The 23,995-nt window shown below is 39.1% G+C and overlaps 1 protein-coding gene across 2 annotated transcripts; it reads right to left on the reverse strand.

The window, feature by feature from the left end:
- Positions 1-2,294: 2,294 nt before the first annotated feature.
- Positions 2,295-12,305, reverse strand: LOC120528680 (C-type lectin domain family 4 member D-like). Of its 2 annotated transcripts, XM_039752845.1 has the most exons (4): positions 12,055-12,305; positions 10,320-10,471; positions 10,004-10,131; positions 2,295-2,790 (listed from the first exon to the last, which is right to left on the reverse strand). In XM_039752845.1, the coding sequence occupies exons 2-4, from the start codon at positions 10,395-10,397 to the stop codon at positions 2,607-2,609; spliced, it is 390 nt and encodes a 129-aa protein (XP_039608779.1). In that variant the 5' UTR covers positions 10,398-10,471; positions 12,055-12,305; the 3' UTR covers positions 2,295-2,606. The 2 variants fall into 2 exon arrangements, with proteins under 2 accessions (XP_039608779.1, XP_039608778.1); XM_039752844.1 differs by lacking the exon at positions 12,055-12,305 and having other exon boundaries at positions 10,320-10,568.
- Between the last annotated feature and the right edge of the window lie 11,690 nt (positions 12,306-23,995).

Consider the following 23,995-nt stretch of genomic DNA (forward strand, 5'->3'; position numbering starts at 1 on the left):
GTCTTTCAATTCTGCAGGCAGTTTCTTCAACCTCATGGCTTGGAGTTTTGCTCTGACAGACATTCTTAACTGTGGAACCTTATAAAGACATTTGTGTGCTATAGAAAAATGTGTTCTTAAAATCGGTAATCTCTATGTATTAGAAAAGTATTATAAGCACATGATAAAAGTACACGCTATATTTTACTAAGTATTAAAATGTAAGAGTTAGAATTAAAAAAGCTTACATATGTTTTATTATTCTATATGAGCTAGAAACCTTTCTTTAAGCCAAAAGTTAGACGTGCAGGAGAGCTGAAGAAGGATGGGCCCCTTCGCTTAGACAGAGAATGTCAACTCTTTGCCTGTAAATAATGGTAGCAAGGACTGAGCTAGTAGGGAGTAAGGGTAGGCCTTGCCAAACAGAAATGATAGAAAGAGAGGGGTTTGACACCTCCTCAGCTAAGAAACATATGTGGAATTAATTAGAGGCAATATTAGAGCAGTGAAATAATAGAAGTCAGATGGGGATGAATAATGGCCTGTATGATAAGAATTGTAATACATTTAAGAGGTGCCTATGGCATCCCACTCATTGCATCTGTAGTGAGTCTGTATGTGTGGTGTACAATAAATCTGCTGCCTGTCCTGAGACTCCAAGTGCCTAGTTCTACAAAGCGTTTCCTATTCATGTGCAGTCATTCAGCTTGACCACAGATGGACTCCAAACAAGTTGTAGAAACATTAAAATGATAATCAATTGAATGGGAGCCCTATTTCAAGTGTCACAGCAAATGGTCTGAATACTTGTGTCAATTGGATATTTCAGTTTAATAAATAAATCTGTGAACATGTCTAAAATCTTCTTTTTGCTGCAACATAAAACATCTTGATAATCTTATGCTTTTAAATTGTTTCAATTTTATTATTTTTCCTAAACAGAATCCATCCAGTTTTCTCTATTCTAAGACATCATTAATGGTGTATAAAGCTCAGACATGATGTATCATTTCAGCCATTCTTTGCTTTATAGACCACAGATATCCAGCAAGTACTCAAGGTTTTAATGGCCACCTGTTCCCAAAAATAGATGATGGATCCTTTCAGAAACTGAGTATAGTTTATTTGCTACCTTTGGGGGATTTGGAGACAGGACCACCAGGTTTATGCATTGATTAGCATTGTTACCTGAATCTCTCAAGATGTACTTATTATTTCTGGTCTAGACATTACCTTTGTGGAGTTTACATTCATTCGATTCATGTTGGTCATTCATGAGTCCACATTATCCTAGCATGAGTGGACTGGTGTTTATGTCAGGGTTATTATTTTGACAGGAAAGAACTTTCAAAAAAGTTCTTTCATGCAGTTATAAAGGTGAGTGGAAGAGATCTATATGTTTTTTGTGTTTTATGGGTGAACCAAAGGAAAGTTAGATGAAGCAGAGTTTGGTACAATGGAGTCTTAATTCAGCAGTAAGCTCATTGTCAAAGACAAAATTAAGCCAAAACCAGAATCTAAATTTAATCTTCTTTTCCCTAAAGTAGTGTACAAATAGCCAACATTATAGTTTTTCCCAGGAAAAAAATATGTTTCTGTCCAATGGAAGAAGTACACGACATGCCCACAAGATGTTTATTCATATGTTTAGTTCTCTTGAACATTCACAGTGGGAAACCGAACTAGCTGGATATTGAAACAAAGCAATAAAACATCCCCTGATTCAGAACAAAGCAAATGAAGTAGCAGTGTGAAAATGCCTTAAGACATCTTTAACAAACCAAATACACTATTGATGATTCATGTCATTCAATGTAAGTGCATCCTTATCATTAAGGCTGCATATTGAATCTAATTTGAGACTTGTGTCCTAAAGGTCATTAGTTTTTGAGGAAAAACCTTTATTATTTTGCATTTATATTATACAGGGCCACGATGTTGCCCCCAACTCTTAAAAAAAAAAATTAATAAAAAAGAAAAAGGCTGCACATTATATTTATCATGTCTGAAACTTTGATTTAAATATTATTCAAATATACCCTAAAATTTCCTTTTCCCTTTTTTTTTTTCAAATTTTCATATTAGTTCGATGAAATTAAACATAAACATATAGAGTTTCTATAAAATTCAATGGACAAATCAATCCATTCATTCAAACATCACTAAAGAGTTTGGGTCACATCTTAAGGTGTATTTGTAATACAGACCTTCTTTTGATAATTAATATTGAGATTTCATTTTTATTCCACACATGTTTAAAAATAATAAAAAAAAAACCACAAAGTAAAACTTGTTCTAGTGAACCATAGGCCCTCATGTAACTGATGTTTAAATAAACCCAAAGGCTTTCAAAATCCTTTAAACAATTTAAACTGTGCATTGATATGTCAGCCTTATATTTATTAAAACAGTTACTGTTTAAAATGAAACCTCAGTTGTTCCAATTGTTTTTTGACATTAAACGTATTAAATTGAGGTGACATTTTAGGAAAAGCAGTCTTTTCTCAGATTGTTTGCAATAATGTGATATCAAGAGCAAAGACAATAAAAGCCACTATTCAATTCAGAGAAACTGTTTGACTCCAGTGAAATATAACGTTGAGTACCCAGCTGCTCCTGTTTGCAGTTTAGCCATGAACTGAACAAGGTGCTTCACAGATCCTTTTCTTTTGCATTTCACAGCCTGCATCATACCAGCCACTGTAGATCTTTGATTTCTGTAGATGCACACAGTCCTCTCCCGGGGAAATAGACTCTTCAATCCAGTTGTCTGGCTCTTGCCCATGGTCATGATCCCTTTTAGCCCAAAAGCTGCAAAAGAAAAAGGACAATTAGACCAGCAGCACACTGGAACTACACATGCATGGAATGTGCATGACACGAAAACTCTGTGTGTAGAGATTCTTTTTAAATAAAATTTTATTTGTTACAATTCTATGAATTAGAGAAGAAATTATCTATACTAATATTGCTGAATGCCTAGTTTTGAAAACCAATTTCAAATGAGTTATAAAGTTGAAATTTGGCACAGAGCTGTGTAATGATAACACCTTGAGGGGAAAAATCCCAAATTCATTCAAGTCCCCTAAGAACCCTGAAGGGGGGTGGGGGATATTGAGTTAACCTATTTACAAATGTGTTAGAAACTTGAAATTTTGCACGAGTATAGTATGTATGCTGGTTTAATTCAATTCATAATAAAGAAGAAATAATTTGCTATTAATAAGAAGTATTAATAAGCAGAAGTCTGTATCTCCATCTCTACATAGCCTATAACCGAGGCCAACAGGATCATTGGGCTGGAGTGCTCTCTGTGTGTTGTCATGCGACCCAACCAATCAATTTAAAATATACTTTCACTAAAATAGTTCTCTGCACTTCACAGGCATGGTGGAATTACAGCCTGATGCTCCCATTGGCCCCAGTATACACAAACACACACACACACAGACAGACACAGACACAGGCTATACAAGGGTGCCAGGTTGCTCGGACAGAGAATATGAATCATATTATTCACATTAGTTTAGTGTTGTCATTTCTACAAATTTTTTTTACAGTAATTGGGTTGTTTTTTATATACTTAACATTCCATTATTATTTATTCTTTTACGTTGGTTTAAAAATGGAAGCACAAATACTACCATTATCAAAATGTGTAATCAATGAGTTGGCCAATAATGATTTTTTGTCAACAGACCAGATGGGTAAATTCAATGAACTATCAGCTGCACATACAAAATTTTGAGCACAAGAGGTGTTACTAATGCATAATTCTATTGATATAGATATACCCATTTCACAAAATTATAGACATATTCAAATATTGCCTTCTGCAGCTACAGAACGTGTCACACACTGGATCTGTGCCTACTATGATGGTACTATAATTCATGTGTATGATAGCTTAAATGCTAATAAAAATTTTAATATTATTGTCGAAAAATTTCATTTGCTTTACGGTTTATTTCTGTACCATCCTCCTATTGTTTTCAAGGATGTTCAACAACAGCAAAATGGGAAAGATTGTGGTATTTTTTCAATACGTGAAAGAAAGCGTGAAACAGAATCACAGATGTAAACAACATAGGTGGAATCAGATTTAGTGAATGTAAAGTAACAACTAATATATTTAATGTCTACACACGTCAGAGTGTAATGGAACAGAGGCCAGTGATAACATCTGTGTGGATATATTAGAACTGCTGTAACTTAATGCAGTGTTGATAGGGGAACAGAACGAACCACTGAGACTCAATAGAATTAAAGATGCTATAAATTCCTTACAAAGTAGAAATGCCACCGGTCCAGACAGTTATCCAGTGTAATTTAAAAATAATATACAGACTATTAAATAAGCCCCATTAATGTTACCACTGTTTGAGGATGCTAGAGTAAATAATATTCTGCCCTCACATGTTTACATTAGTCACTAATTACTGTTTTTTTTTCTTCTTAGGAGAATAAAGGCCCATTTTATCAAATAATGAAGTGAATGAATTAATGTGCTCTTCCAAACAGCACTGGGAAAGTGTTTCCTATAACAATACCAAAAGTTCAAGATGAATTTGTTAAATGCAGAGAGCTATTGTCAAATATGCACTGTTTTATGATCACATTATAAACACCATCAGCAATGGATCTTTCAGAATTATAATCATCGTTGGAAGTACTGTAGATAAAGCATTCAAAAGAGTAGCATGGAGATACCTCTTTTGTGTGCTGTGAAAATTAGGCTTTGGAACAAATATTTGCCCTTGGATCAATTTACTTTGCTCAATCCCAGAAGCCTCTTTATGGGCAAACAAAATAAATTTATTTTACTTCAAATTAGAACATTTAACTTGACAAGGCTGTTCTCTATCACCATTATTACTCTTCAAATCTGCCAACCAACTTCTGGCTATTTGTCTCTGAAAACAAATGGAAATAAAGGGAAATATAAGGGAAGGAATAGAAAGAAATATTTTTGCATGCAGATGATATATTTCTGTTAATTACTGACAGAAATAATTAATTGCCAGTTTTATTAAACTGTTTTCCTTTTCACTAAGTAGCATGCCATATTATGGTATATCAGAGCACTTTCATCTGACTGTGTGAGAATAGTTTGGGGTTTACACAGACAAGGAAACTCAAAGATCTTTCCAAGCTTTGTTTTTAAAGGATGATGAGATTTTAATATTTGGTCTCTCTTTAGCTCCTTCTAGCAGAGATAATTAATACCTTGGGAATGCTATTTATTTTAATAATATTATTTCTTCTTTTGGGTATTCCCATATGTATTTTGTAAACCCTTTTTTAAATTGTTTATATGGAAGGAGAATAATCCACAAATTAAAATGATGATATTGCAAAAACTGAAAACAGGTGGTGGCAGGGCACTATCTGACTTCCAAATTTGCTTCTGACTTGTCCATCCATCCATTATCCAACCCGCTATATCCTAACTACAGGGTCATGGGGGTCTGCTGGAGCCAAGGCGTAAGGCAGAAAACAAACTCCAGGGGGGACACCAGCCCACCACATGGCACACACTAGGGACAATTTAGAATCACCAATGAACCTAACCTGCATGTTTTGGACTATGGGAAACCCATGCAGACATGGTGAGAACATGCAAACTCAATGGCGGGAGGACTCAGGAAGTGAACCCAGGTCTCCTAACTGCAAGGCAGCAGCGCTACCCACTGCACCACCATGCTGCCCCTTCTGACTTGTGAACATTTCAAATTTGATGTTTGTCTTAACTAATAGAAAGAAAGAAAGAAAGAAAGAAAGAAAGAAAGAAAGAAAGAAAGAAAGAAAGAAAGAATCTAATTTAGATTTTAATGACATGAGTGGCCTGGGTACCAGTAGTGAAAGGGATATCAGAAGATGTCATCATGACGGGGAATTAGGTTTAGGGTTTCATTGATTCACAGGAAGGAATATAAAACTTACAATGAGCTTAGAGTTCAGATTTGGGGAATTTGAAATGTTGGAGTTTGAGGAGAAGTGAAACCAGTGAGAAGGACATTTGTGAGAGTTTCGGATTGTTGACTAGATCTATGCCATGATTTATTTTTCCTAATCAGAATTAAAACAAAAATAAAAAAGGCGAAGATTGCTTAAACAGACCTTAAACAAACCATGTGTTTTTTTGATGGCAAATCAGTGAACTTTCAGGCTGGAATCACCACATTGTGCACCAAGTTAATATTTAAAATTGTATAAAATTTTACAATAGCATTGTCAATCTCACAGCTCTAGATACTTCAGTTCCATTCCTGGCCCAGTGAGTGTTTATATGACGTTTGGATACTTTTCGCTGTTTACATGTGGTTCTTCTAGTTACTTCAGTTTCCCTCCACATGTCAGAGAAATTTGTTTTATATAAATATGCCAAGTATGAAAACATTTGAGTATGAGTGTGAGTATGCCAAGCAATGTACTGGTTTCAAATACAAATTTGACTTCTTTCTGATTATTTCCAAACAGGCTCCAAGTCCCAATGGTTGCTTAATGTAGTTGTTTTTCTCTCATTGTCCTGGGGCCCCTAGTATAAACATACAAAAATGTTGCGTACTCCCATTTCCACACTCAAATCGCGATGTATAAAACCGGAATTTGGCGTAAAGCCACTCACATTTTCATGTCAGTTAAAACCCTGGAGTTTGCAAGTTCTCCGCTCGGTTTTGCAAACTGGCAGCACCCAGCGTCAAAGCAGTGCTTTTTTTCCAATTTGGTTCCCTTTCTTTTTTAGATCCATATCCCTGACATAGCTTTGTCATATACACTGAAATTAACCGCGTATTGTTTATTAGTTTAAGGCATCTGATTGTAATTAACCTCTAACAATATAATGGTTCACGGAATTGGCAAACTATTCCAAATACCATATCTGCTTTAGTGTTGTTCCTATCAATGCACCACCCAGACTATTTATCCTACTGTATCTGAGTGTGCAATCGGATCGGAAATTATCGGTATACAGCATCAAGCATACACTGCCTCAGCCATGCTGTCTATTGAACTGCTCTCATATGGCAAACACTTCAGAGCATTTCCTGTACGTACCTCGTGATTCAGAAACAGTTTAATCCCAAGAACTATAAACGCATTCAATCAGTTCATCAAGTGCTCCATGTAGAACTGTTTCACATACATATAGCACATAGAACACATACAAAACAAAGCATTTAACATGCTACTTCAGTTACGATGGGATTTGAGAAACTAGTAAATTAAATGATTTAAAGATGAAGTTTATGATGTTCTACTTTAATGACAAAATAAACTACGTGATTAAAGTGGAAATTTCAAGATTAAAGTTGACATTTCGAGCTTTATTCTCACTGTGTGCCTATTTTCATATGACACTCAGACGGTGGGCTACGACTTTCACGGCTACTTTGATATCTGACAACTTCTTTTTTATTTAATGTACTGTGCGACTTTGTGAACTTGAGCTTTTGAGTTTCTCCGACACTCTATGTCATCCAATCAGCTTCCTTTTGTTGTTTATACCATGGTTTAAACAAACAAATGGTAAGTTTTTCCTTGCCTCCACTTGGTATTTGCTGAAATTTTTCTACTTTCCCCCCGTGCTTTTGCCATTGCCTTTTCACAGAACACTGAGCTTAATGGCTATTTATATTGATTTGCATATTCAAAGAGCCATATTTCTGGGAGTAGTTTGGGTTGTGGCAGCAGTCGCGTGCACGTGCGTTACTTTTATGGAGTGGAAGAACATGGAAGTTGGTGAACGCACAGATTTATGCATCTGGATTTTTTTGAGCGTATGCACATTTCCGCTTTTGTCCTTACACCATGTTTTAGTGATAATTCTACGCAAGGCGTTATGCATTAAGGCCCCTGGATTCCACCCTCATCATAAAAAACTGCATGTTAGTTTAAATTGGCCAAATATCAAAAGGTTACGGCTGAGTGTTTGATTGTGATGTCCCACCTAGAGTTGGTTACTGCCTGGCACTATTCAGAAATGGAAAGATGAAAGAATGGGTGTATGATGCATGAATGAATTAATGTATAGATAATCAGATGACTGGATACTAGGTGATCAAAGAGGGAAATTAATAATATCAGGTTTGTAAGACTTGAAGGTAGCACTTAAGCACCAGTTCTCACCTAGAAAGTAAAATATCATCATGTTCTTAAAATGGAATGTCAGCTAGTAGAAAAAGCTTTAGATATTCCTTTAAAGTTCAACACCAACAAAGAACTTTGTTTTCATTTTGCCAGAAACACTACAATGATCTAAATAAATAAGCATCCTTTATCTCAAAGTTGTATTTTCTGTGGCTTGAGCTAAACCTTGCCAAAGGAAAGTAAGACAAAGAGGCATGAAAAACAAAAATCAAAGCATTTGTCTCTTTAAATAAACATTACTATGTGATCAACAAAAAAGAACGCAGCTAGCATGAGCAGCTATTTATTTGACAGACATGAAAAGTGGTACAGTTTAAGACATGGCAAGGTGTAACAAAACTTAAACAAGACCCAGTAAGTGTGAGCACTTTTTGGTTGGATCAGGTCAATCCATAGTCAATGTAAATTACTCATTTTAAAAATGAAATGGTACAGGCTAAATTTTAAGTCCAAAGCATTCTTTTTTATTACACTAAAGTACAGCAGTGGCCAAAAGTTTTGGCAGTGACATAAATGTTGTGTTTTACACACTAGCATTTTCAGATTATTTTTACATGTTTCTATGCTATATTGAAGAACTATTATGAACATTTCATAAGTTTCAGGCTTTTATTGGAAAATATATCAAATTAATGTAAAGAGTCAATATTTACAGTGTTGACCCTTCTTCTTCATTACTTCTGCAATTCATTCCTGCATGCTGGATATCAAAATCCTGACTGATGGTGATCCATTCTTGCCTTTTTAGTGCTTGGAGTTGATCAATTTATGGGCTTCTGCTTGCCCACCTGCTTTTTGAAAATTGACCACAGGTTCTCAATGGGATTAAGATCTGGGGAGTTTCCTGGCCACGTATCCAAACTTTCAATGTTATGATCTCACTTCGTTATCACTTTTGCCTTGTGACATGGTGCTCCTTGTACACAGATCATCATCAAATTGTGCCCTCAAATCGCTCTTGGATGACGTTTTGATACCATTCTTTATTTATGGCAGTGTTCTTGGGCAAAATTGTGAGTGGGCCCACTCCCTTGGATGAGAAGCAACCCCACATATGGATTGTCTCAGGATGCTTCACTGTTGGCTCAGTGACACATGGTAGCATTCACCTTTTCCCTTTCCGAACAATTGATTTTCCAGATGTCCCAAAGAGTTGGGTGGAGGATACATCCGAAAAAATAACTGTGCCCCAGTCTTGTGCTGTCCAATCCTTGTACATCCTACAGAATTTCAGTCGGCCATTGTCCAAACGCCTTCACTTCACCTTGTCTACAGATGCACTCACAGCTAATTGCTGACAATACTGAGCAAGCACTGCACTGCTGGCAACACCATTCTCTAGCAGACTCCTCTGGAGGAGACAGTCATGGTGCCTGCTGAACACTTTTAGCTGGTCATTTTGTGCCAGGGCTAAATAAGTTAAAATGGATTTCTGCAATGAATTAATAAGGATCTGATCATTCTGCATAATAATATAAAAACAATATAAAATGCCACCACAAAAAATGGAGCTGCAAATGTTGCAAAACACAACAATTGTGTCACTGCCAGTCATACCACGCCAGTCTGTGGTATTATAAGTATAATGAAAAACAGCAGAGAAAGACAGTAGGCATAACATCTTTCTATAACCTTTGTTTCATCTTTTTTTTTTTTTGCTTATTTTGGGGATTTTCTGTGAAAGAAAAATCTGAAATATACAAACTTCATTACAAGGAAAGTAAAATGGACAGGGTAATTATTACAGTGCCTTTACTTAAAAATCATAATCATAAACCCTCCTACAGTAATGAGTTTACACTGGCTAATGTTCCACAACAGTTTCTGCTCCTCCCTAACTCACATTTGTTAATTCCTGCTTACTTTTACTTACGTTTTCTGTTTGTCCAGGGGCATTTCATCTACCCATACAAAGTCACCTTCTATGTTCTGATCCGTTAGTCCAATCCAGTAGGATTTATCTTCTCTTCCTTCCATTTCCACCAATGCTGTTAAAAAATCCTAAAAAAATAAACTTCATTGAGTGAATCTTCTGCCTGAATATTTACATTTCCTGAAGTCATAACATGCTTGTTTGGCTTTGCTGCCAGCTCTGTTGTCTCTGCGTCTTCCTATATTTACATTTTGTCTCCTTCTTAGTTCTTTACCAACCTCCTACTGTGTGAATCCCATCATAATGAAGACCATACCTGTTCCTCCTCACTCTCAATAATCACCAGGTGTCCCCTATCTGATTTACATTGATCTTGACTTTTGAGCCAGTTCATTTTATCAGTGGAGAATAAATAACATGTGAAGTTGATCAGCAGCCAATTATGTGGACATCGAGAACACTTCTGACCTGAAAATGCAGAGGAAGAAGGGAAAGTGACAGAGTGAAGATGACCTGAAAGATACTGAAATTCACAGAAGGTCACAGACATGTGGACCACTGGAGAACAGGACATCGGACTGCAGCTAGACATCTGTGTACTCCAGCCCTGAGGGACTCAAAAACACACAAAGCCAGTATATGTTCTACAAATTCTTTTCCAGAAAATGTGGTCAGTTTTTGTACCATTTAATTCTTTTCATCTCAACATGTAGACAACCTTCAATCATTTCCTTGGGATCTGTCTTGTTTTTTGGAATTTACTTTCATTTTGTTTTAATAAATAATTTATTTAATTTTATAATCACCACAATAAAGCAATTTCCTATAGTTTGGTGAATGAGTGCACTTGTATTGTTTAAAATTGTCAGGCATTATTGATGGTCATGTCAAGAGCTGGATAATGTCTTTTATAATTTACTGTGTACTGTGCATACACATCACAGAGGAATGTGCAGTTTAGTGCCCAAATTACAGATTAACTTTATTTAAAAGTGTTCCATCTTTTCTTTAGTGTTAGACGAACCGGAAAGTCACTTCCAGGAAGAACGGGATGTTAGTTTGCTTTGCTTTTCTTGACTTCAGATTTTCATTTGTGTTTTTGTATTTTGTTTACCAGTGTGATTAATTGCCTAGTTCCCACTTCAGCCTGTTTCTTATTTCAGGTTACCCCTCTATTTATTCATCTTTTGGTATTTTTTGATTATATTTGTTTTTTTCCATCACTTTTAAGATTCACATTTAGTTACATAACCATTTTAAAACACATACTCTGTGTGGCAGACGGCCAGGATGCCCCTTCACTATATGTTCAGGGGGAGCAACCATGGACTGTGCAATACCTCCCCCTGGATGCTAGATGGCAGCCACCCTGGGTTGGAACGGTGCCTCGGTTTCCCACAGGGCTCCATGGGAATTGGAGTTGGGTGCAGCCCTGTTGGGCCCCGCAGGCACCGCAGAGGGTGCTGCAGCTGGGACTCCTGAGCTCTTATGGGCAGTGTATTCGTCACACCCAGAAGTGCAACTGGAACTCGGCAGTCAACCACCTGGAGAACTTCTAGGTGGACTATAAAAGGGGCCAGCAATCACCACTCAGTAGCTATAGTTAGGAGTAGGAGGACGAAGCTTAACAGAGAGGAGTGGTGGTTAAAGGAGAAGAGTGTGGTGTTTTGTGTGGTGCTTTGGGACTGTGTTGTGCCTGTGGGACACGGGGAAGACGTGCCCTACAGGTGAAAAAAAAAAAAAAGTTTATTTTGGTGTTTATACGTGCCTCCAGTGTGAGTATGTGTTGGGTCAGGCGCCTATATAGTACCTTTGTTACACTCTGTCAGTTCAGTTTTTCACTTTCTTAAACATGAGCTGAGTCATTATTATTTTTGTTATTTACTGTGAAATCATAACTGACTGAATTGAAATAATAAAATCTGAAGAACTTCACCCCTGCTGGGCTGCTACTGTGCGTCTTATTAGTTTTTGGTCTTGTCTGCCAGATACTCAATAGAAAAGCAGAATAAGATTGACGTTTACAACAGAAACAAAACTGGATTTCCTACCGTGTGTCAAAGTGTCTCTTACAGGGCAGTATTTAGCCAGTGCTGTTAGGCTCTGATTGAGCTGTTTATACTGGGAACGTAGAGTAGCATGGGTGCCATTCAGCTCTCTGTATATGGACTGCAGTCTACTGTTGCTCCCATTCAGCTCTGCATATTCTGCCTCTAAAGTTGATAGCCTTTCCTGAAAACTTTTGATTTCTTCAGACAGCACAGTGTAATTTTGACCAAAGGACGAATGTTACTCTCCATCTCTGTTATGGGAGTCAAATGATTTTCCTTCACTTTGTCCAAATGTGTGAAATCTGAAGAACAACAAAAAGGTAAAATATTAAAATCTGTTGTTTTCATATTTGTATTGACTCATTTTAAAAGAGTGGTATAAAGGAGGAAGATTTTTAAAAATAATTTCACCCAGTACACTCCAGTTCATTCATTCGGGTTTCACCCTTTAAATGTCCTTTTACAAGTTCAGTGCATTATAAAAACATCAGCATATATTCTAATGTTATAGTGCACAACTACACAACAATGTACTGTATGTAAAGTACACTTCTAGAAAGATCAGTTTCTACAGTGTGAACATAAATCTCTTCAGAAATGGGGACAAAAGCATATAATATATAATCTATATAATATAGATTTATTTTTTGTAAATAGAGAATAGGGGAACACTAAATAAGAAAACTGCAGCATCAAAAATAAAATAAAGTCTCAGCCCACCAATGCCCACCCTAACTCACAAAAGGGAATGTTGTATTAGTGCATGACCTACACATCCTGATACGAACAAAATAAATCATTTTTTATCCTTGTGCTTTTTCTAAAGATGATAGTTATTTGAGAAGAGAAATTTTGAACAGCAGTTTAACGTTCTAAGAGAATTAAGTTATAAAATAAGTTCTCCCAAACATTTTATTAAAAACCTTTCTTGTTATTTTCAGCGAAATGCCAAGAGGATTTTCACAGCTAAGGAGCTTGCTGAAATCAATTTCTTATTAAAGGATGAAAAGGGCTATAAAGAAAAATCAAGAAGTGAGAAGAGCTGTGGAGAACAAGGAAAAAACAACAACAAGTGAAAGACAGGTGAAAATGGAGGACCACAAAGATGCAGCTAGATGGCAGGACCAAAACGTATGAAAAAGGAACCAGGCAGTTTAAGAGAGCATTAGTTACAAACTGGATCAGGAGCTAAACCCATTGGACATAATTTAAATGTGTTGTCTATATTCTATGGACAATTATACAATGAACAAACTGGTCATTAGAGTTTTCTGAGCATTTTTCTTACTTCTGTAACATCCCTTCCCTCCTAAGTGTCCTTGTTATTGATGTCTGAAGGTAACCTGGGAAAGGGCCCTGGGTTTCATCTCCCGCATTTAGCTGATATATGTCTAAAATGATCCTCTCCTGTTGCTAATTTTCTTAAACACTAACTATGTAGAAACTTTGATCGAATTGTTCAAGGCAGAAGAAGAGCACAGATCAGAATCCACCTTTACTGAAATAGCAAGAAGATGTTGAGTATAGCACTGAAACAGGTTTGAACTGATAACTGGTTTTTGAAAGAAAATTGAAAAAGGGAAGAGACAAGATAGTGGAGGATAGGAAGCTGCTAAGGAATGACCTTAGCTGTAGGTAAAAGAAAAGACTGGAGGGAGAATGTGAAAATGTAGGGAAAATATCATGGAATGAAAGGAACCCTGACTCCCCAAAATCATTGCAAAGTGCATGAGAACACAAAGCAGACAAGATATGAAATGAGATGCCCACCAATATTAAGAGCTTTATTTTGAAAGGTATGTGTTTGCGAACACCATTTCTGTACAAAATGCAACTGTGTATTCTTGAAATCTGAACTGTGTATTGGTGTGGACTGAAAAGAATATTTGACAGATGCTAAGGCAGAGCTAGACTGGATTTAATGGAGAACCATGAAGGGTGTAAAGACAGTGAGAATAAACAACAATGACTTAAGGGATGCAAAAAGAAGGTCAAATGGTAAAGCCTGAAGTCAGGGAAGATCACATCTCTGTCTGGTCTGGCCAAGGTGAGAACTGAATGTTTAATCATCAGGCAATGTGCTTTCTAAAGAAAGTATGAAAGTGCAAGTAAATATCACTCCAAAAGGGAGGAGGGTGAGGGAGAGGTAGCACTGCAATGACATAATTCAAATTTGGTAATATTGTCATCTTAAATTATAGAAAGATGAGACTGAAATGAAAGAGTAAGATTATTCCAAGAATTAAGTCAAAGTTAAACATCTTCCAAAACACAGTAAAGATTTAAAGTAGCAATATCTTAAGAACAAGTGTTAAAGTAATGCCAAGACATTTTAAACATCTTACAATAGGGAGGGAAGGGGAATTGTTAATTAGAAATGGAGAATGGAGAAATTTTATATCCAGAGATTTTCTCATATGTTTAGAAACAATCCTCCATTTCCAAGAAACAGAAGAATGTCATCGGCATAGAGAGAGATTTTGTGAAATGGATTATTAATAGTTATGGGGAAAAAGCAGCAATGAATCATGAAAAACAGATGACAGCCTTGTCTTGCTCCTTTACAGATGGGAAATGGGCGAGATTAATGTGAACTGAAGAGAACTGATGCCTTGGGAGTTGAGTGTCTTATTCATGCTGACACACTGGTGTTGGTATCCACAGGGTGGCGCTGTATTCCAACACCTCTTCTCTTCCTCTCTCCTCAGGCCAGATGATTGACAACTTCACCACCTCTGATGTCCATCCACCTGGACCTTCCTCTTCCTGCCTGGCCTGTATTTAAATGAAAGTGTTGCCATCTTGGATAGTCTAATTTCATATTTATGTCTTCAGAGATGTTCCTTTTTCTGAAAAGCATTATTTTTGCCTTAACAATACACAGTTTTGTGATGTCACCCCAAAATCTTTATCTTTGTCCTCTTTTACAGTGTCGTAGTGAGCAGATTTATAAAGATTCACAAAATAGGTGAATCCCAGGATGTCAAAACAACCATGCAGACCATGACAGTGAAGTTAGAGGGACTCAAAATTCAGGGGGAGAGCAACAGACACAGCTTACCAAGGTGGAGGTATGTAAGGCCATCCAGCAAGAACTGATGAGACCATTCCAAGAATTGTTGCCTTTACATCCACATGATAATGTTAAGACATATTTCCTTATATTTGAGTGTTCCACTAACCATCATGACAGGGAGCGAGCAAAATGGGCACACATACTGTCTCCATTCCTGGAGGGGCCAGATCAGAAGGCTTATTACTACCTTGAGGAGCAGGCCGATGATGATTATGACTAAACTGAGTTGCTGCTGAAGAATGATATAAGTCAAGACCAGCAGGCAAGGGCTTGTAGGGAAAGAAAGTTTGACCCAAAGTGGCCAGCCCACTACCAGGCTTTTGATCTTTTGATGGGGCAGACTTGTGCATTGGCTCTGCAGGAAAATAATTCAGAGAAGGTTGTCAAGGTCAACAGCTTGTGACTTCCTCCTGAATGCTCCAGTTTTCCTTGCCCAGCTGGTCTAAAATAAAACCTTGGATAGCCTCATTGTAGCCCTTGAATGACACTGAGTGGCATCACAAGTAAAGTGCTTGGAACAGTCTTAAGATCGCCACAAACTCCAGATGGGACAAATCACAATACCTAAGCCCACCCGAAGAATTGTAGCTGGCTGTATGGAAAGTGGTATTGTACCCTGTATCACTGCCGATCCTTTGTCCCTTTCCTAAACTGGGGCATAAAGTCATGGTGATGATAGATTCCGGCAGTATCATTTCTACTTTTTGCTTGCAATTTCATACCCCTGCAACAGTGGGAAACAGGTACAACCAGTCTGTCCTGCATTCACAGGAAAACTCACTGGTACAGGTCCACCTCTTGTTTAATCACATATCAGGGGATAACTTGTAAGATCTGGGTGACTGTTATGTACAGTCCACCCTATCCTGTGATACTGAGGTGAAACTGGTCACAAAGTAAAAGCAGAGAAGAAAAAACTACTCCACATAAAACACTGGGCCTTATTATAGATGTTGAAAGTTCTTCTTGAGCTATCTCCACTTGGTATTCTCAATCAATTGCATTACTGTGATGTGAATACTCAGTTTAACATAAACACCGTGGCACTGAACCATTCTGACCCCACTATGAAGATGGAAGTTGAGTTGTTACAGCCTGTCACGATGCCTGTTGAGATCCCCACTGATTCTCTATCAAATTTACAATGTCAATTTCAGCAAGCTCCAGCTTCCCTTAAAAGGAAACAGTGGAATGATAAGTTCATAAAGTTTGCCAAGAATGTAAGAATGTTCTGGTTGATGGACAATGCACATCTCAACCTATGCCACCTGATCCGCAATTTGTATTAAATAAGGAAATGTTATATTGTGTAGTGGAACATGAGGGTGAGGTGAGGACGCTGCTTCTAGTTCCTCAAATCTACCAGCACCAAGACTGTGAACTAGCTCATGTCCACCTCCTAGGAACCCATTTGAGAGCCGGGAAGCCATTAGAGTGAATTAAGCTCCAATTATTTTGGCAAAGAATAAATAAGTAGGCCCACCGATTTGGTGCATCCTGTCTGAAATGTCAATTGTGGCAGATTCCTTGAAAGTACCGTGCTCCTCTGATTTCTGTGCCACTCATTGATATTCCATTTCAGCGTATTGTGGTCAATATTGTAGGACCTCTTGAGCCTTTAGCCCATTGCCATAAATATATACTAATGATGATGGATTATGCTACACAATGTCCAGAGACTATCTCTTTGAGAGTTGCCAATTCTAAAAATATTGCATGGAAAGTGGTAGGGGTCTGTGCACATCGGCATCCCAAAAGAAGTCTTAACAGACCAGAGAAAACCTTTCACCTCACACATGTTCAAGGAGGCTGACAAATTTAAAAATTAAACACTTGAAGACCTGTGTATATTATCCTCAAATCTCACAGTCTAGTAGAGCAGTTCAATCAACCGCTCAAACAAATGCTACACAAGGTAGTTAGCGAGGATGGGAGGAAATGGGATCAGCTACACCCCTCATTCTATTTTCTTACAGGGAGGTCCCACAAGCCTCTACAGGGTTCTCCTCTTTTGAGCTGTTAGATGGACGGCATCCCAGGGAATTATTGGACATTCTAAAATAAGGTTGGGAGATGAGACAATCAATTCAACAAATATCCTTGAATATATTGCACAATTACCCCATAGAATTGCTAATATTAGACCTGTATTAAAGAGAAAATTGGGAGCATTGGCACATTGGTAAGGCTCTTACAAAATTAAGGAAAGAAAGGGACTGGTTGAACCCCATCCCTACTCTGAACAACCTTGTTCCTTCTTTGCCCAAAAGAATGCCCTTAATCTCAGAACCAATTTAATACTAAAACAAAAAGAAGAGCTTGAAGCTCATCTTTTCTGCCCCGGAGGTGGTGAATGACAGACCCAGAAGGACCTCTCCAATTGCTCATGACATCATTAAAGAGCCAGGGGTAATTATTTGAGAATGGCCATATTGGAAGCAATTTGTTATTGAGGAAAGTTTTAATTCCTGGTCTAGTCCCATCATTTTGGTCCCAAAGCCAGACAGGATCTGGCACTTCCGCATTGACCTTTGCCATCTTAATCAAGTCTCCCAATTTGATGCTTATTAGATGCCACATATGGACAAATTCCTCGAACAACTCTTGACATGACTAAAGGGTTTTGGCAAATTTCTCTAATGGAATCTGCAAAGGAAAAGACCATGTTCAGAACTCAGAGTGGGCAATGGCGGTATCATGTCCTCCCTTTCAGATTGAACAGTGCCCCAGTGACTGGAAATGTCTAGTGGATAGAGTGTACTCCCCCACAATTCCTACAGTGCTGCCTATCTGGATGACTTCACCTAGGAAGAACATATACAGTATATTTGTGCCATTCTTCTCATACTAATGAAGCCAGCCTTCAGATCATTCCACAGAAATGTTATTTTGGACTGATGGAGGCTTAATACTTAGACTGCTTGGCGGGCTGAAGTACAGATTGTCCACAGTTTGACAATGAATGAAAAGACCCCGTCTGAAGACCAAGGAGCAAGTTCAAACATTTTTGGGCTTAGCAGGGTACCCTTGACAGAACTTAAAAAGAAGCCAGAGCCTAATTTGGTTGTATAGGGTACTGAAACAGAAACCACATTCTGTGACATAAAACAGGCCCTTGTGTCTGCACGTGTTCTGTCCGTTCCTAATTTTTTGTGCCTTTTATTCTCCTGACCGATGCTTCGGATACAAATCTCGGTGCCATGTGAAATCAAAGTGTCAATGGTGTAGAACACTCCATCAAGTATCTGAGTCGGAAATTGCTGTATTGGGAAACTAGGTATGCAACAATGGAACGTGAAGCCTTATAGATTAAATGGTCTATTAGTCAACTGAGGTACTATCTGCATGGGCATGAGTTCACTTTGATTACAGACCATGCACTCCTCCAGTCTTCAGAGACCTTCCTTTTGCTGAAAAGCATTATTATTTACGCCTTTACAGTATATGGGGTTGCAATATTGCCCTCAAATCTTTATCTTTGTTCTCAATTACCAGTTACTCAGTTTTAACGAGGGGATTGCCCATTTCCTACACCTGCAAGATATCCACAGATAATGCCAGTTCAGTCTGTTAAAAGCTTCTAATGAGGGGAGAAGTCAAGCAAAATGACACCTTTTATTGGCTAACTAATACGATTACAATATGCAAGCTTTCGAGGCAACTTACGCCACTTCTTCAGGCAAGATGTAATCAATGAATTATATGATTTAATTATATGATTATTAATGATTATATAATTTATATGATTTTTATATAAATTTTATGATTTAATAATAGATTATTATATGCAATCAATGTAATCAATGTCCAACATGCAACATTACCTCAGCATTAAGGAAGCAGTTAAGCAGCCTTGGCATTCTGTGAAGATCAGGCTACCACAAGACAACTTTACATAAACTGGCTCTTGAAAAAAAGATTCACTGCTGCCAAAAACAATGTGAATGAAAACAGAAGCAAGGTAAACAAGCTGGTGTCCATATTAGGACAGAAAAAAAATCTGATCAGGCAGTTGCTTCCTTCTATCCTGCTAGTAAATGTTCTCTTACTAGATAATAAGCTGGATGACCTGAGATGTCAAAGGGTTACCCAGCGAGAGATGAGAGACTGCTCAATTTTTATCTTTATTGAAACGTGGCTGTGTAAAAAACTCCCTGACAATATCATTTAGTTGGATGGACTGACATCTTTCTGAGTGGACATAGGTGCTTCAGCAACCAGTAAGGTGCATGAAGGCGGGTTTATGTGAACAAAAAATGGTGCATAAATGCTGGGGTAGAGTTAAGCCACTGTTCTCCTTTGCTGGAATGTCTAACTGTAAGCTTTTTATTTGCCAGGGGAGTTTACCATTATTCTTATTCTGAGCATTTACATCACTCCAGGAGTTAATTCTAAAGAAGGAAAGTACTTTATTGGACTATTATAGAGCTGCAAACTGCATATCCTGATGCTTTTATTATAGTGGCTGGGAATTTCAATCGCGTGAATCTGAAGACAATACTCCCCTTTGTTTACCAACACATAAACTTTCCAACAAGAGGAGAGACCAAACTGGACTTTGTGTTTACAAACTTACAAAAGCATATTCTACCCACATCTCTGTTTTACTGATCATTTTCTGTTCTGATGCTATATTTAGCTTCTGTGTGAGCTTCTGAGGTATGATGGCATTAAAAGATGAACTCAATTCAATTCTAAGCAATAAAAAGTTTTCTTCAATCAATTATAATCCACTAAATACTTTATTTTAGACTGGTGTTTTCATTTCAGTCCTACTCCTTTCTTATATTCTTTTCATGACAGATGTGCCAGTGATCCACTAGATTCAGCAGTCTCCATGAGAAGATTTATTTGGCACTGTACAATGTCATGGCTTAGTGTCACTGCCAGCATTTTCAGAATTTCAAGCTTTGTTTTGTTTTCTCTTGTTCCTCCTATGTCTTGGTCCATTATAAATTCTTTTATCTTATCAGGCATCTACCAAAAGAAACAAGTTAAAACCAATCCTATCTAACAAGTAAGATACTACTTGTCTGCAGAAGTAAAAGTTCACATTTGATGACCCATTCAATGAAGGTCAACAACAACTCTAAAAATATTTTTTCTACTTCATTGATCCAAAATAATTCCCCACATTCATGTCACACCCATATAGTCAAACATCTAATATAATTAAACTACGGCTAATATGAAACATCTGTATATAATAGTCACAGGTGGCTGGAGGAGCGACCCGGCCGGGACCGCTCTGGTGGCTATGGGGACCACGGGTACAGAGCTTTGAAGCTCAACCCTGTAGGAGCCCGTGGTCACCGCCAGGGGCGACCCAAAGCCTGGGGGGAAGAGGATCGGGGACACCCAGAGTGCTTCCGGGTGCACAGCCGGCACTTCCGCCACACTGGGGACTGTTGGCCTGGACTTTTGTGGACTTTGGGGTTTGTGCACTTGTGTAAATAATTATGTATAATAAACGTGTTGTGGGTGACTTAAACGTGTCCGCCAGATAATGAATCGAGGACATTGAAACTATTAATTAGTACAGCTGGCCACTACATGACAAAAAAAGATAATATTACTATATGTCCAGGATGAGTTTATCATGCAAATCAATTTCATTTTTAATTACTTGGATATTTCATGAAGAATACACAGTGCCACATCACAGTAATAGTTCTGTTCTGATGTGCAGAGGGCACCCTACTGGAACTGAAGACCCCAGAATACTTAAGCAAAGAAGTTCAAACCTCATGACACAAGCAAGAGGCCAGAGTTGCTGGAGAAGATCTACTGTGCCACTCTGGGAAGATTTCATTTCTAAATAAAGAGACTTGTAACTTTTTGACCTTTCTGTAGTCCCATCACATGCAAATATGGTAGCATCAGCCATTTTTAGAAGTAAAAAAATAAACAAACAAAAAAAAAGATTCTGATTTATAGTAAAAACAAGGAGGACACTCACAAACGTAAATTGTAAATAATCAGACACATTATTTACTACAAACTTGGTCACAAATGCCATAAACTCTTTTTATATCTTTCTTTAATGAACAATAATTTTGAACAAAAAAACAAATGTCCATCCAGTCTGAATACAGTTTTTCCACCGTCACATGGAGACAAAGCTTATTACATCAATAATGAGTACAATGGAGTGACCACCTCTGGTGAGATTGCCTATAGTAGCTACAATCACTATGTTTATGATTTATCACATTAATGATATACTTTATCACACTATATTGGTTTTTTGAACAATCTCACCTCCTGTGGAGTCAATGTCTGTCTCCTGAAAATTCAAAGCTTTTGCTGTTTTAACATCTGCATATGTGACATCTTCTCTAGATACTGTTTGAAGGAGAACAAATGACATTTCAATTAAATTAAAATTCAATTACATATTTTTTTTTGGGAGAATCCCAAGGTGTTCCCAGGCCAGCCGGGAGACATAGTCCCTTACAGCGTGTCCTGGGTCTTCCCCGGGGTCTCCTCCTGGTTGGATGTGCCCGGAACATCTCACCAGGGAGGCGTCCAGGAGGCATCCTGATCAGATGCCCGAGGCACCTCATCTGACTCCTCTCGATGCGGAGGAGTAACGGCTCTACTTTGAGCCCCTCCCGGATGACTGAGCTTCTCACCCTATCTTTAAGTGAAAGCCCAGACACACTGCGGAGGAAACTCATTTCAGCCGCTTGTATTCGCGATCTCGTTCTTTCGGTCACTACCCATAGCTCATGACCATAGGTGAGGGTAGGAACGTAGATCGACTGGTAAATTGAGAGCTTTGCCTTACGGCTCCACCCTTTTCCGGCTGAGGACCATGGTCTTGGATTTGGAGGTGCTGATTCTAATCCCAGCTGCTTCACACTCAGCTGCGAACCATTCCAGAGAGAGCTGAAGATCACGGCCTGATGAATCAAACAGGACAACATCATCTGCAAAAATCAGTGACTCAATCCTGAGTCCACCAAACCAGACCCCTTCAACACCATGGCTGTGCCTAGAAATTCTGTCCATAAAAGTTATGAACAGAATTGGTGACAAAGGGCAGCCCTGGCGGAGTCCAACTCTCACTGGAAATGGGCTCAACTTACTGCCGGCAATGCGGACCAAGCTCTGACACCGGTTGTACAGGGACTGAACAGCTCTTATCAGGGGGTCTGGTACCCCATACTCCAGGAGCACCCCCCACAGGATTCCCCGAGGGACATGGTCGAACGCTTTTTCCAAGTCCACAAAACACATGTAGACTGGTTGGGCAAACTCCCATGTACACTCCAGGATTCTGCTAAGGGTGTAGAGCTGGTCCATTGTTCCGCGACCAGGACGAAAACCACACTGTTCCTCCAAAATCCGAGGTTCAACTATCCGATGGACCCTCTTCTCCAGAGTTCCTCATATCAGCTTCTATCCAATCAATCGGTCTGAAAACGGTGACGTTGCCGTACGCCTGCTAGAGGGCCCTACTGACACCAACTCAAAATCTGATTGCTTGAAGGAACAGTTTAATCAACATTTATTCTGTTTTAGAGGGCCTGCACAACGGATTGTCAAGGCCTCTCTGCCTGGCGACAAATGATGGCTGAAATGTGATTGGTTAAATGCTTTAATACAAAAATACATGTCTGGAAGCAGCACAACCATCGGATTAAACTTATATCTCGCGAATATCTTTTGCGACCTTGAGATGTCCACGGCTTTATTTAATTTCAGTTCAGACCTGGCACTTAAAAGTTAAAAGCAGGTATTAAACTCCCGCCCATCCTTCCTATCAGTTGAGGGCTTATGGCACTTTTGCCCCTCTGTTGCATAGCCCGTCCGTGCTTTTCCTTCAACGGGCTCATGCTGCGCTCTTTCCGGCTTCTTTCGCTGAGGGAGGGTTTCCGCAGTAGCTGCACTTATGAATATGCTAAGCACAGTCCTTCACCCGCGAATATACATTGTGAATAAGGAAACTGAGGTATCATCAGGGAGGCTGCCACCAAGCATCCCGGGGGAGGTACTGAGAAGTCCATGGCTGCTCCCCCGGACCATATACAGCAGGGTCGTCCCGACCGGGCATGGGACCCGGCTGTCCATTACACCACCCCTCTTCCACATGAATCTCGTGGGACTCAGCGGCCCATCCCGTGAGGGCTGGTCTTCTCCATAATGGGGAGTTGGTGTCCTCAGCACTACGGTTCTGCCCTGTGGAAATATAAGCAAATGGTCTGGGGGTGTTGCCCCGACGTCGCTGCCACTTGGACGTCCTCACAGGACAACACCGCCAGATGTGGCCACAGTTGCTGCAGTTGTAGCACACTCGACTCCCTTTGGCTCGACCTTTGCGGGAGTGGAAGCAGGAAACAGACCTGGGGGTGTTGCCCTGACGTCCCTGCCGGTCATACGTCGTCTCTGGACAACACTTCCAGATATGGCCAGAGCAGCCACAGTTATAACACATCCGATTCTCCTTTGTCTGACCCCTGCGGGAGCGGAAGCAGGTATTAAACTCCCGCCCATCCTTCCTATCAGTTGAGGGCTTATGGCACTTTTGCCCCTCTGTTGCATAGCCCGTCCGTGCTTTTCCTTCAACGGGCTCATGCTGCGCTCTTTCCAGCTTCTTCTTCCGGCTCTTTTTCTTTCCCTGAGGTTTATTGGTGGTTTGAGTCCCTTTTTGGGAAGAAGAGGGACCCTTCACCGTCTGCACCCCTCTACACGCCCGTGAGACCGGCACCGGCAGTTGAGGCAAGGTAGTTTGACACCTGACATCTTTCAGCTGCCTTTCAGCACACTCTCCTGCCACGTTATCCGTCACCGTGGCAACATCTTGTTTAGGGGGCGGGTCGGTCTGGCAAGCTGTGTTAATCATGACGACAGCTTCTGTGC

This window comes from Polypterus senegalus, chromosome 4 (genome assembly GCF_016835505.1).
Source record: "Polypterus senegalus isolate Bchr_013 chromosome 4, ASM1683550v1, whole genome shotgun sequence".
NCBI lineage: Eukaryota > Metazoa > Chordata > Cladistia > Polypteriformes > Polypteridae > Polypterus > Polypterus senegalus.